This window comes from Crocuta crocuta, unplaced genomic scaffold, assembly GCF_008692635.1.
Source record: "Crocuta crocuta isolate KB4526 unplaced genomic scaffold, BGI_CrCroc_1.0 scaffold1, whole genome shotgun sequence".
Classification (NCBI taxonomy): Eukaryota; Metazoa; Chordata; class Mammalia; order Carnivora; family Hyaenidae; genus Crocuta; species Crocuta crocuta.
The window spans coordinates 1,339,742-1,353,180 of record NW_027527930.1 but is presented as its reverse complement, the minus strand read 5'-3'; the positions used below and the strand labels follow the sequence as shown (position 1 = coordinate 1,353,180).

The 13,439-nt window shown below is 33.0% G+C and overlaps 1 protein-coding gene across 4 annotated transcripts in view; it reads left to right on the top strand.

The window, feature by feature from the left end:
* CENPC (centromere protein C) overlaps nucleotides 1-11,330 on the top strand; it is a 90,458-nt gene extending 79,128 nt beyond the window's left edge. For 3 of the 4 annotated variants that reach the window (XM_077749990.1, XM_077749983.1, XM_077749974.1), the window contains 5 exons: nucleotides 71-199; nucleotides 2,023-2,118; nucleotides 3,788-3,942; nucleotides 9,892-9,982; nucleotides 11,120-11,330. In XM_077749990.1, the coding sequence (XP_077606116.1) occupies nucleotides 71-199; nucleotides 2,023-2,118; nucleotides 3,788-3,942; nucleotides 9,892-9,982; nucleotides 11,120-11,190 (542 nt within the window). In that variant the 3' untranslated portion in view covers nucleotides 11,191-11,330. Of the gene's footprint in view, nucleotides 1-70; nucleotides 219-2,022; nucleotides 2,119-3,787; nucleotides 3,943-9,891; nucleotides 9,983-11,119 lie in introns of those variants that run through there. The other variant, XM_077750000.1, reaches the window with a different exon arrangement.
* Nucleotides 11,331-13,439: the final 2,109 nt, after the last annotated feature.

Here is a 13,439-nt window from a genome sequence, read left to right as displayed (position 1 = left end):
TAAATTTTGTTTGAATATTTTTACTTTCCCATATATAATACTTGTTACCTTTTTTGTTGTTAACTTTCAGGAGGATTTGTGATTGGTGGAATACTGTCCCCAGACTCAGTATCATCTAAAAGGAAGGCAAAAGGAAACATTGGAAAAGTCAACAAATTAATTAATAGGAAAAGGATCTGTCTTGATAATGATGAAAGAAGTATGAACTTATTCTGAAAGTAACTTTTAGATTTTGTTTTAAATAATAGTACTCTCATGGGGCACCTGCATGTCTTAGTTAAGTCTCTGACTCTTGATTTTGGCACAGGTCATGATCTCAAGGCTGACAGCGTAGAGCTTGCTTGGGATTCTCTCTCTTGCTTTCTCTGCCATTTCCCCTGCTTATGCGCTCTCTCAAAATAAATAAATAAATATTAAAAAGTAGTACTCTGAGAGATAGCTCTTTATAAATTTTGAAATTTATTTCTAAAACCTTTAGATGTAATACTTTAGGGTGAGGTCACTTTTTTTTCTTTTCTTCTGTGTTTTCTATTAAGTTTTTAATTTGAATTCTAGTATAGTTAACATACAGTGTTATATTAGTTTCAGGTGTACAGTATAGTGATTCAGCAATTCAATACATCATTATTCAGTGCTCATCATAAGTGCACTTTTAATCCCCTTCACCAATTTCACCCATCCCCTCTCCGACCTCCCTCTGATATATTTTATTTTAAATGAGTACCCTCAGTTAAAGTTATTTTTTTCAACAACATTTTTTACTTGAAGCATACTTCAGGATACATGGTTCTAAAAGATATATTTAAAATAGAATACACATTTTCTTCAAGTACACACAGAAGAATCCCCTATTAAAATCACATAAAAAGAAATATAACAAATATTACAAATTTAAGAAGACTGAAATCATACCAAGCATATTTTCTAACCACAGTGGTTTAAAACTGAAGATTAACAATAAAACAGAGCTGGAAAATCTACAATGTAAATATTAAATAATACATTAATATTAACACACTATTACACAAGATTGGGCCAAATAAATCAAATGCAAAACTCATCATTACTTTCGATGTGATTGTTTATTCTGGTCTTTATTTTATTTATCTGTGTTTTTTTTGTTTTGTTTTAAATATTAGCTAAGTCTTTTCTTTTTCTGGTTCCTTGTGGTGTTGTGTGAAGTTGTTTAATTGAACTTTTCTTAATACAAGCATTTAGCACCATAAATTTCACTCTTAACATCTGCTTTTGCTGCATTCTATAGGTTTTAGAATATTGTGTTTTCTTTTTTTTAATTTTATTTTAAGTAATCTCTACACCCAACATGGGGCTTGAACCCACAACCCTGAGATCAAGTGTCATATAGAGCCAGATTCCCAATGTTTATCTTTTATTTTGAATATATTTTTTAATGTCCACTTTTCTCAAAATTTTGTAAATAAACTGATTTGTTCTTTAAAAATATCATTAATAGCATAATATGAAGCATTTCTGTAAGAACAAATTGCTTTGTCATTGAAACTGCCCTTTCTCCCATGCTCAAACTATGATTAAACAGACATTTTAGGGGCTCCTATGTAGCTCAGTTGGTTAAGCATCTGACTCTTGAACTCAGGTCTTAATTTCAGGGTCATGTGTTCAAGTCCTGTGTTCAAGTCTACTTTAAAGAAAATAAAATGAAATAGATACTTCAATAAACTTTTTATGAAGTGTATTAAATACTTAAGCTCTCTTAAACAATATTCAGTACACCATTTAACTTCTTGATGTTGCAAGAGTATCAAGAGTTGTCATAACAGGCTTACAAAAATAAGTTTAGTATGCTTGCTTCTATACTGAAACATTGTGATGTTTGAATTTTTCTTTATCAGAGTGGTCATTTATAAATAGGAAAATAGGAAGAGATTTTTATGCTTCTGGCAATTTTTTTTGTGGTTTGTCTATGGCTATATTTTATACTATACTTTTTTTTAATTGAGAAGAATTTAAGTAGTCTGTATTTCAGTGATTTTTCTTTTGCAGAGAATAAATTAATGGTAAATCTGAATGTACCTTTGGGAGATCCGTTGCAACCAACAAGGGTAAAGGACCCAGAAACAAGAGAGGTTATTCTCATGGGTAAGATTAGAGATGATACTGAAAATGCTTAATTTTACAGCTAGCAAGGACAAAGTGCTGGCTTGATGACTAGCCTATCTACTTTCTTTTTTTCTTCCCAGCTCTTTCAGAGCCTAAGTCCAATAGAGTATCTAATTCCAATACGCAGCCTATGTGACACTACTCTGGAGGAGCATCGATACAAAACACCGAGAGGGCAAATAGCACAATGCATTTACACTCTGGGTTACAAGTGCTATCATCAGGAGTGTTGCCTCCCCAGTAGGGTACAGGTCTTCTTAGACCAAGAGGACACATGGCGACAGGGGCTTCTTACGGGTAATTGTTCCAATTTAGCTGGTAGATCCCAGAGTACACCCTTACTATGAGACCAGACAGGGATTGTGGGCAGGATTTAGATAGCCTTCTGGATCATGGGATGCCAATAATAATAATACCTGGGATATCAGACCTTTAGGATGATGACTAGCAAGGACGTTGATCTGCCATACAAATGTCAGGTTTAAGTTTAAGGCCTGCACAGGGTCCGAGAAGCCTCCTGTTGTATCTAGTAGGCATTAAAAGTACAGTGTCTGGAACACCATGACTGGTTCCAAAGGATGGGCTATAGTGTGATAAGGGCGAGTAGGGGACACTCAGGTATTTAGCAACCAGCTAGTATTTACATACAGGAAATATTTAAATGTTTTAACAGTTTTGACAGTACTAGTAAGTACTGAGAACTGTTTATCCTTAGTCAGAGGACAAAGAGGTCAAGTCAGAGAGGTAGTAATGATATTTTCACTTCAAATTGTGACTGTGAAATAGGTTCCATTTGGCATCTTAAGTAGTACAGTTATTTTTATAATCAGATTGTTTATTTGGCAACAGGTAGAAGTACAGAAAATTTTGTTTAGTATCTTAACTAAAAACATTGCTGTTTAGGTTAGAGAAGTAGTTAGTTTGTCAGGAGTTCATTGCTTTGTATCTGTTTCTTGAGACTGCATTTTCTATGTCCTATAATCTCTGAGATTACTAACGTTACCAAAAATCCAAGGAAACAGAAGCTGATGGTAGAATATATTAACTCTATATTTGGAACGGTTTATAAATTAAAGGGAAATTCAAAAGTCAGTTAGTGATTAGTGAGCCTCTGTTAGAATTCTTGCTCTACTTGGCAGAAATCTTGCTATTTAATAATCAGTCAGGAAAACCCAAAATCTGTTGTCATGATGATACATTTGTTAATTGTGGGCTATGTTAAACTTTTTAAAGATGTGGAATTCTTTCTTGTTTCCTAGCTAATTTTGTTTTCTGAGCTATAGTAGAAATAATAATAATACTGCCATTATTATTATTAATAGCTAAGGCTTACCTAATGCTTATTTCATGGCAGGCAGTGTATTAAATACTTTATGCACATTAATTCATTTGATATTTGCAACTCTCACATAGATTAACTATTATTGTCTCATTTTATAGAAAAAGAAGCAGTGGCACAGAGTGAGAAATAACTTGCCTGGTCATACAGCTTATAAGACAGACAGAATTTGACCTCTACCATTTTAGCTCGAGTAAATGAGGTTTATGTCTAGAAATAACTCAGTATATTGCATATATGTGTATATGTTCTATCATTGATCGTTATTATTGTTATTGCTTTATATTTATATTAGTGTTTTTCCCTTAGATCTTTTAAGGCCACGAGATACATATCAATTTTTTGTTGAGCATGGTGAGTTGAAAGTATATAAAACACTGGATACACCCATTTTTTCAATGGGAAAATTGATCTTAGGACCACATCAAGAAAAGGGAAAGCAGCATGTTGGCTCAGATATATTGGTAAGTGTGTCTCTCCATATATTTATGGTTTGGTATAACCCTGGTTTATTGGACTCGATGAGGCATTAAAAATGCTATTTTCTCAGAAATGAAATTACTATAATACATAGAAAATTTTTTTTTTAATTTATTAAGTCGTTTTAGAGTTGGTTAGCTAATGGTTATTTAAAAGTATTTCTTAAACTGATGGCTGATAGCGGTGGGGAAGGGGGGTGATGGGCATGGAGGAGGGCACCTGTTGGTATGAGCACTGGGTGTTATATGTAAACCAACCTGACAATAAACTATTTAAGAAAAAATAAATAAATAAAAGTATTTCTTCTGTACATAAAGCATTGTAACTTTGAAATTCAAAAATTCAAAAGTTTCTTTACTTAAAAGAATCCTAGAATGCAAACAAATCATTAGAACCTGTGAAAATTAAGTCTAAATCTCATTTCTGTGGTCATGCAGTTTAGCAACAATGAAGTTTTAAAAGTCATCTTCAGAATCATGTAATTAGTGGTAGACTGAGGACTAGGTGCTAGTTACTTAAGTAAGTACTAAATAATGTATTACTGTATATGGCAGTATTACTGGCTGAAATTACAATGAGATTCAAGGTGTCAGTCTCTGTCTGTCTCTGTCTCTTATTGTAGATACATACCCCTATACCATTGATATGAGATATATGTATATATATAGATAAATAGATATTCACATATATCTGTATTTGTACATTTTTGGATTTGAAAATTAGAGAATTTGAAACTCACCAAATTTTAAGAATAGAAATATTTTACTGGCATTTAAAAAATATTATGTCTAAGGCACCTTTTTCAGTAAGTAGTATTTCAGGAACCTGTGTATCATGGGTTCCTAAAGTATTATATTCAAAACAATTATTTTTACTAACAAAATTGAAGTAAATTCAAGAAAGAAAAAGAGAAAGAACATCAGGGCCCTTGAATTTATATTAACAAACAAGAACAATTTGAGGCAAGGAAAGAAGGTGCACATGAGAGTAAAAGAGTAATTCATGCTATCTTAGTATAACTAGAATCCAGATTTAAAGTATTTTGTTGTAAGTTATATATTTACTTATTTTGAGAGAGAGATAGAGCGAGTATGTGCAGTCAGTGCAGAGCCTGATATAGGACTCGAACTCACGAACTGTGAGATTTTGACCTGAGCCGAAACCGAAAGTTGGACGTTAACCAACTAACTGAGCCACCCAGGCGCCCGAGATTTAAAATATTTTAAAACGTACTTTAATCCAATCTTAAAATGTTATTGATCTCCAGGTGCTATTCAAAGAGTAAAAATAATGCATTTAACTGAAGTAATTATACCTGTATAATCCTTAAAGAACAATTAATTAGATAAGCATTATGAAATATCATTATTGAAATAATAGTACTTATTAAATTGTAATGCCATTATTCTACAAAAGAAAATTTTAATAGTAAATGTTTGAAAGTATTTAACCTGGCTACTATTCCAAGAAATACATATTAAAAACACAGATATTTTATATTTACTGAAATAGTAGAAATTATTGGAAAGATATTTGTATTCTTTGACCTATGAATCTCATTTCAGAATATTTTCCTAAGAAAATAATTTAAAAGTTGGGAAAGCTGGACATATGTAGGTATTTATTGTGATATTGATAGTAATTGCAAAAATTAGAAACAATTGAAATGTGCTGCGGGAAGAAATGGTTATATTTTATATTTTGATTTAATGAGATAAACCAATTTATGATAATAAGTAGTTAAATAGCACTTAGATGTTCCAGGTACTCTACTATTTTTATGTCAGTTTAAGCATATTATTTTAAAGAATAGCCATATGAAAAGAAGATCTTTAGGGTAAATATTTAAGTGAAGTTCTGTAAAATAGAAAATCCTCTATTTTATTGTAACTAGAATTTAAAAATGAAAATCAAAGGAACTGTAGAAAAATAACATGTTATTAGGTTATTATAGTTGATTTTTATTTCTTTGAAGTATTGTCTTTAACGTTTTGTAATGAAGATTGGAGTTAAAATTTTTTTGATAACAAGGAGAAGATTTTTACATTTTTAAAACCGAAGCACACTTTTATTTTTTTATTTTTTTAAGTTTATTTATTTTTGAGAGAGAGAGAGAGAGAGAGAGAGAGAGAATGAATCTCAAGCAAGCTCAGCACAGTCAGCTCAGAGTCCGATGCGGAGCTATATCTCAACAACTGTGAGATCATGACCTGGAGCTGAAATTGACAGTCAGATGCTTAACTAACTGAGTCCAAAAACATCAGGCACACTTTCAATATATGCTTTTGAGAAACAAAAGGGACCAGGTGGAGAACCAGCATAGGGCATTAACTCTTTCCTTCAAACTCAGTGTTAGAGAATCTGTATGAAAGGGCATGGTAGCAGTAGTAGATTTGTTAAAAATCAAACCACAGAAGAATTAACAGATTAGCTATTGGAGTTGGTTGTGGAGCTCTCCCAGAAGACAAGAAGAGGTTAAGAAATGGAAAATATAAAAGTGATGTGGAGAACAGAAAAAAAAAAAAAAATAGAAGAGAGAAAAAAGCACAAATGAGTGAAAGGGTGGAAATATTTGAAAAATTAGGTAATAAATGTTCCAGAACTAAAAAACAAAATGTGAGTGGAACACACTTAAGGGATCCAGAGTTCCTTAGAGAAATGTCTGATTACAGGCCTGGGGCTGAGTTTGAAGTATTTTGATCATACCTGCTAGTAAACTGACCAGAGACCATTAGAATTGGTCACAGGATCCAACTTGAGGATGCTCTTACTGGACAAAGATGTGAGAGTGTCAGTAAGTGTCAGTAAGAATAACTTAAGTAAATTGATACACATCCATTATATCTAAATTCATGAATTTGAAAGACAGCTACAAAAAAACTAATTCACCACTGTTGGAGAATTCTAGGAAGCTAACTCATTTTGACAACAAATATGTTAAAACAAAAAACATTTATTCTGCCCTTTTCATATAAACTGTACTATTATGTAACCAAATAAAGATGAGGCAAAGTTCTGTTAGAAATATTCCAATTAATAAATGAGAAAGGAACGTTAGAATAAAGTATTACCATTTTGCAACCCCTGGTAAAGTGTTAGATCTATCTAGGTATTGAGCATCAGTGTCTGCTAATATCTGAAAAGAAGGCAACCAGACATGTGCCTTCTGATGAAAGAATACAACAATATGTATAAAATAGTCTTGCCTCTTCCATCCCCTTAAAAATAATTAACAACAACAACAAAAATACCTGAATTTGATCAAAAATCTAAGATCCAGCTACCAGTTTATAGGAAATAAAGAATAGATGACCTTTCAAATGACACCTTTGAGTGTAACGAGCAAAATTCAACTGTGCAGAGATTTTTACAACTTTGCTGTTTGCTTTCTTTACAAACCAAGGAGAACCTATAGATCAGGGTTTCTCAACCATGGAATTATTCACATTATAGACTAGATAATTCTTTGTTGTAGGGGGCTTTCTGTGCATTGTGGGATGTTTAGAAGCATCCCTGGCCTCTACCAAATAGATTCTAGTTGTAAGAATCTAATCTAATCTAGTTGTAAGAATCAGAAATGTCTCCAGACATTGCCTGTTGTCTCCTGAAACTGAGAAATGACCCCCAAATTGAGAACCACTGTAGTGATTTAAGTGATTTAAGAGGATAAGCAAACTCTTAAAAATACATTTAAGAGACAGTTGGAAATTTTCATACTGACTGGGTATGTGATATTAAATATTCACTTATGTTTAGGTGTGATAATGCTAGTGTAGTCATGTTTTTAAAGAAGCACCTTGAGGTGCACCAGGCTGGTTCAGTCAGTAGAGCATGCAACTTGATCTCAGAGTTGTAAGTTTGAGCCCTACTTTGAGTGTGGGGATTACTAAAAAAAATAAATAAATAAATAAACAAACCTTTAAAAAATAAAATAAGAAATCACCTTGGTTTTTTAGTGCACCCTGAAATATATATAGATGGGTTTATGATGGCGGGGTGTTTATTGCAAAATAATATGGAATGGGGGAAGTAAAGAGTCTGAACAGGGAAGGTTGTTGGTGTTAGATACTCATGGGAGTTCAGCATTCTATTTTTGTGTATTTCTTTTTACTAAACAACTTTTTACTTAAATGTTGGCAGAAATGGGGAGAGTTGTGCTTAGAGAACCACACTGAATAGATTAAAACACACACACACACACACACCTAGAACTATATGCTTGACTTTCTGGGTGGTATGTTTGTTGCCTTTTGTTTTTAAAATTGGGACAAATTTTTTTAGATGTAATAAAAATATTTTCTTTTTTTAACTTTAAAAGTGCCTTTGGAACCATTTTCAAGAGCTTTATTCCCATTTAGGGAGTTAATATATCATATTAAGAGCATGAATTCTGGAATCAAGGTGCCTGAATTCAAACTCACCTTACAATGTCATTTACATTGTGAACTTAGAAAACTGCACCCCTCTGTTGCCTCATTTTCTTCATTTGTATAAAGCTATTAAAATAGTACCTGTCTCGCTGCTAAGTACATACATTAAATGAATATAAATTAAGTGCTCAGAACAGTGACTGGCAAGGAGTAAGCGCTATATAAGTGCTAGCTGCTGTTGTTTTTCTGGTACTTTAGATGCATTTTACAAAGAGTTAGAAAGAAAGAGGAGGAAGAGGAGGAATAATTCTCAGTGGCAAATGTTTTTGATTGTTAAATCTCAAATGTTGAATCTCATTGTTTGAAGGCTTTATGTTGCTTTAGTTGCCCAAAAACCAGATTATTGCCAGGATGTTCCTTATGCATAAATGTAAAATTTGCCATGTTTGAATATGGAAGCCTGTATGATTGAAAGTAGGATTTATCCTTTTACTTTCTTAATGTTGGTCCGTGTTTAAATGTATCATTTGTTTGGTTTGCTTTTGCTCCCTCTTTAGTTTATCAGTTTGAATTACATGTCCCAAGCATGTAACCTTTAACGAGGTGTATATAAAACCCAGCTGTTTTTCTAGTATAGCAAAGTGATATTATTTGCAGTGGTTCTGAATTTTCATAAGCTAGTAAATAATAACAAAAGACATTTCTTCCCATATTAATTTTCTGTTGCTTAACAAATTGGTATAGATTCAGTGACTTAAAACAATACCCATTTATTGTCTCATAGTTATGTAGGTTAGAACTCTTTTATTTTTAAGTGTTTATTTTGAGAGAGAGAAGGGAGGAGAGAATCCCAAGCAGGCTCTGTGCTGACAGTGCAGAGCCAGATGTGGGGCTCAAACCCACAAACTTTGAGATCATGACCCTGAGCCAAGATCAAGAGTCAGAAGCTCAATCGACTTAACCACCCATGCGCCCCTTTAGATTAGAATTCTGGTGAGCTTGGCTGAGTATTCCGTTTAGAATATCACAAGGCTGGAATCAAGATGTTGGGAGCCCTGTATTTTTCTCTGGAGACTCTGAGGATGAATTTGCTTTCAGGTTCAGTCAGGTTGTTGGCAGAAATCAGTTCTACATGGTTGTAGGACTGAGTTCCATTTTCCTTGCTGGCTGCTGGCCAGAGTGTCATTCTTAGCTTCTAGAAATAGCTAATATTTTTTGGCTTATGGCCCTCTTATCTTCATTACCAACGGTCTGTGTCTTTCTCATGCTTTGAATTTCTCTGGCTTTTCTTCTCCTTCATGTCTCATCTGCTTCCAGCAGGAAGAATTCTCCACTTTTAAAAGGGTTCGTGTGATTAGAATGGGCCCAACTAGATAATCCAAGCTTATCTGTCTCCCCATCTCAAGGTCCCTTCAAAACAAGTTCTGAAGATTAGAGTATAGACATGGTTGGAGGGCCGTTTTTCTGCTTATTCTTAAAGAAAATGTTTCCTTTAAGTTTCTGTACAGTATAGTTCTGGTGGTGGTTCAGTTTGAAATGAAGTTTTAATTTTTAATTTGACAGGTTTTTTATGTTAACTTTGGTGACCTTTTATGTACCTTACATGAAACATCTTATATAATAACAACTGGGGATTCATTCTATGTTCCTTCAGGTAAGAATAATTAAAGACATTTTCTTTCATATAGTTAAATATTTATGTAGTTGCTCACGAGCACCATGCAAATAAATGGAAGCCACAGTGGTCAAAATTAGACTGTCATGTGACTGATGCTAAAGAAGTTTGATACATATTTTAATTTTACCATTAGGTAAGTATGTTAGTATTCCCTTACATGAAAATTGAACAAGAGTTGTTTATTGCTAAAGGTAAAAATATTTAGTTAGAAGATATGTTGTGTCCATTGTAGGAGGAAATTGCTTCTGCTCTGTTATGTCTAAGACATGTAGTGAAACAATTTTTAGTAGGTTATTTTAAACATACAGAATAGTGTGTTTCATCAGCTGTGGAAGAGCACAAGCCTTTGGAAAGAGGACTTTTACTTTGTTCATTTGTTGATTCATTATTCAAGAAAGGTGACTGAAAGTCTGTCAAACAAACACTGCTCTAAAAGTGGGATACATAAGTGAACCAAATAGAGAAAATCCCTGTCCTCATGGAGCTTACATTCTAATGACAGGAGACCACAGGAGTAGCAGTGTTTATATAGTCTTTAGTGCATGCCAGCACTGTTATGAACACTTAATATTTATTGCAACTCAGGTAATCTTAATCTGTATCAATTTCTAATATACAGAAAGTCACAGTATGGTACTCAGTGCTGTAAACCTGTCTTATGTATGGCTATTCTTCTGTATTTCACTTTTGTTGTTTATAATTAAGAGAAGCATTTGCTTTTTTTAAACTTTGATATTCTATTTTACCTTTTATACTTCCTTATATATGCATATATCTGGTTTAGGGGAATCTATAGAAGTTTCACAGAATTAATAACAGTTGAATTCAAAGAAAAATATTCCTTCACCCTTGGCTAATTTATCTTTACATTTAGAATGATCAGAATGATGTAAGATTTTCATTCTTTGAAACCTTTTCTGGATTACATGGGATGGTTAACTTGGATTTTTTTAGTTCATGGCATTAAATAAGACTTACTTCAGATAAGTTGATCTTTAAAAAGAAATGGTAATATATACTTTTTAACTGCCTTAGTGATGGCTAAACAATTAATCAAAAGGAAATGATTCCTGTGGAAATAATTGGATTTTTTTCTTACTGCTTTATTTCTAGGTAATTATTACAACATCAAAAATCTCCTGAATGAGGAAAGTATTCTTCTTTTTACTCAGATAAAAAGATGAAAGATGAAGCAGAGTTTAAAACAACATGTGTGTGTGTGTAGATACACACACATGTCCATATATGTATAAAACAGTTTGTGCAGTTGAGACATTTATCTTTGTAATTATTTTTGATGTTTTAAAATAAAAGTTTTATTCAATTTTGTGTTCTCTTATCTGATAAACATCTCAAACTCCCAAATGTGTCTTCTACTTTTTATATACATGTACCTATAGGCCTGTAGTGATGCCCACAATTCATAGTATTTTAATAACAAACAAATACCAAAATCACTGCTCTCATAGTTAAATATAGGACATTCATATCTTAGATTTGATTAATATATTCATTCATTTAAAAATCTTTTCCAAATGTTAGTTTTAAGTGACTTACAAAATAATCCAGTAATAGAGAACCGTGATATATATAACTAGTACATCTGAATTACTTTCCTAGGGCTTTGTAACAAAATAGTACAAACTGGTGGCTTAAACACAAAAATTTATTTCCTCACAATTCTGTAGGCTAGAAATCTGAAATCAGGATGTTGGCAGAGCCATGTTTGCTCTGAAACCTTTAGGTTTCACAATAATGCTTCTGCTTAGAACTCTTCTATTAAAAGGAGAGCCAAGGGGTGCTTTGGTGGCTCAGTCAGTTAAGGGTCTGACTTTGGCTCTGGTCATGATCCCACCATTCATGAGTTTGAGCTCTGCGTCGGCCTCCGTGGGGAGCCTGGAACCTGCTTCAGATTCTGTGTCTCCCTCTCTCTGTGTCCCTCCCCCCTTACTCCCTTTTTCTTCCTTCCTTCCTTCTTTCATAAGTACCAGGATATCCATCTATTTTATCTCTTTGGTTTTGGTAAGTTTGGTTTTTAAAGAATTTGCCTGTATCTAAATTTCAGCATGATTTGCGTGAGATTCATAATATTTTCCCTTTCAAGAGCTTTTTTGAGATTTGATATAAAATCTTAAAATATGCATAAGTTAATATAAAATGCTTAGCATAGTATCTGAAGCACAAATTATGCTATATAACTTCTTTTCTTTTTTTGGTTACTTTTTGCTATTCTTATCAGTTTTGTTACTCTTAAAATAATTAACTTTTGTTTCATTGATTTTTCTCTCGTCTGTTCCATTCATTTTTGATCTGATCTTTATAATTTAGTGCATTCTTGGGGCACCTGGGTGGCTCAGTCGATTAAGCATCCGACTTTGGCTCAGGTCATCACCTCATGGCTCATGGGTTCAAGCCCCACGTCGGGCTCTGTGCTGACAGCTAGATCAGAGCCTGGAGCCTGCTTTGGATTCTGCCTCCCTCTCTTCTCTGACCCTCCCCTGCTCATGCTGTCTCTCTCTCTCAGAAATAAATAAAACATTAAAAAAAATTTAGTGCTTTCTGTGTTGAGTTTGATTTTTTTCTGCCTTAAGGTGAATGTATTTAGATTGTTTATTTTAGAATTTTCTTCCTTTCTAATTCAGCCATTTAAACCTGCACTTTGATATGTCATTTAATTCAAGACATTTAAATTTTTTTTGTTGTAATGTTAATCATTGACCAATGGGTTATTGAAAGTGTCTCTTGTAATTTCCACATTTTTGAGAGTTTCCCAGATTTGTTTTGCTAAACTAATTTGGAGGTTTGCTGAGTTTTTCCACAGCTTCACCTTTTGTAGCACTGTGGTTCCTATTGCATCTGTTCAGTTCTGCTGTTGAAATATGAAGGCATCCGTAGACAAAGTAAATAAATAGGTGTGGCAATAAAACTTTATATACAAAAATGCAGTGATCTGCATTCAGCCTGTAGGTGTGATTTGCTAGTCCTTTAACATTTATTGATACTGTTTTATGATCCACAGGATGGTCAGTCTTTGAGAATGTGTCACGTGTTAGAAATGTGTATTCAATTGCTATTGGAGTATTCTGTGTCTGTTGGTTGATAGTATTGTTTAAGTTTTCCATATCCTTACTGACTTTGTGTAGTTTTTCTTTCCATTGCTGATTAGGAATATTGATACCTCTGATTCTACCTATTGAATATTTCTTATCTGTCAATTTTCACTTCATCTATTTTGAGACTGTTGAAGTACATTTTCATTTATCATTATTTTACTGTTGTATTGACCTATATCATTATGAAATATCTTTTTTAGTAATATTTTCCATTTTAAAGATTATTTTGTCTGATGTTACTTTGGCTAATTCAGCTGTCTTACATATACTGTTTGATATATCTTTTTGTGTCCTTTTATATTAATTTATTATATCTGAAT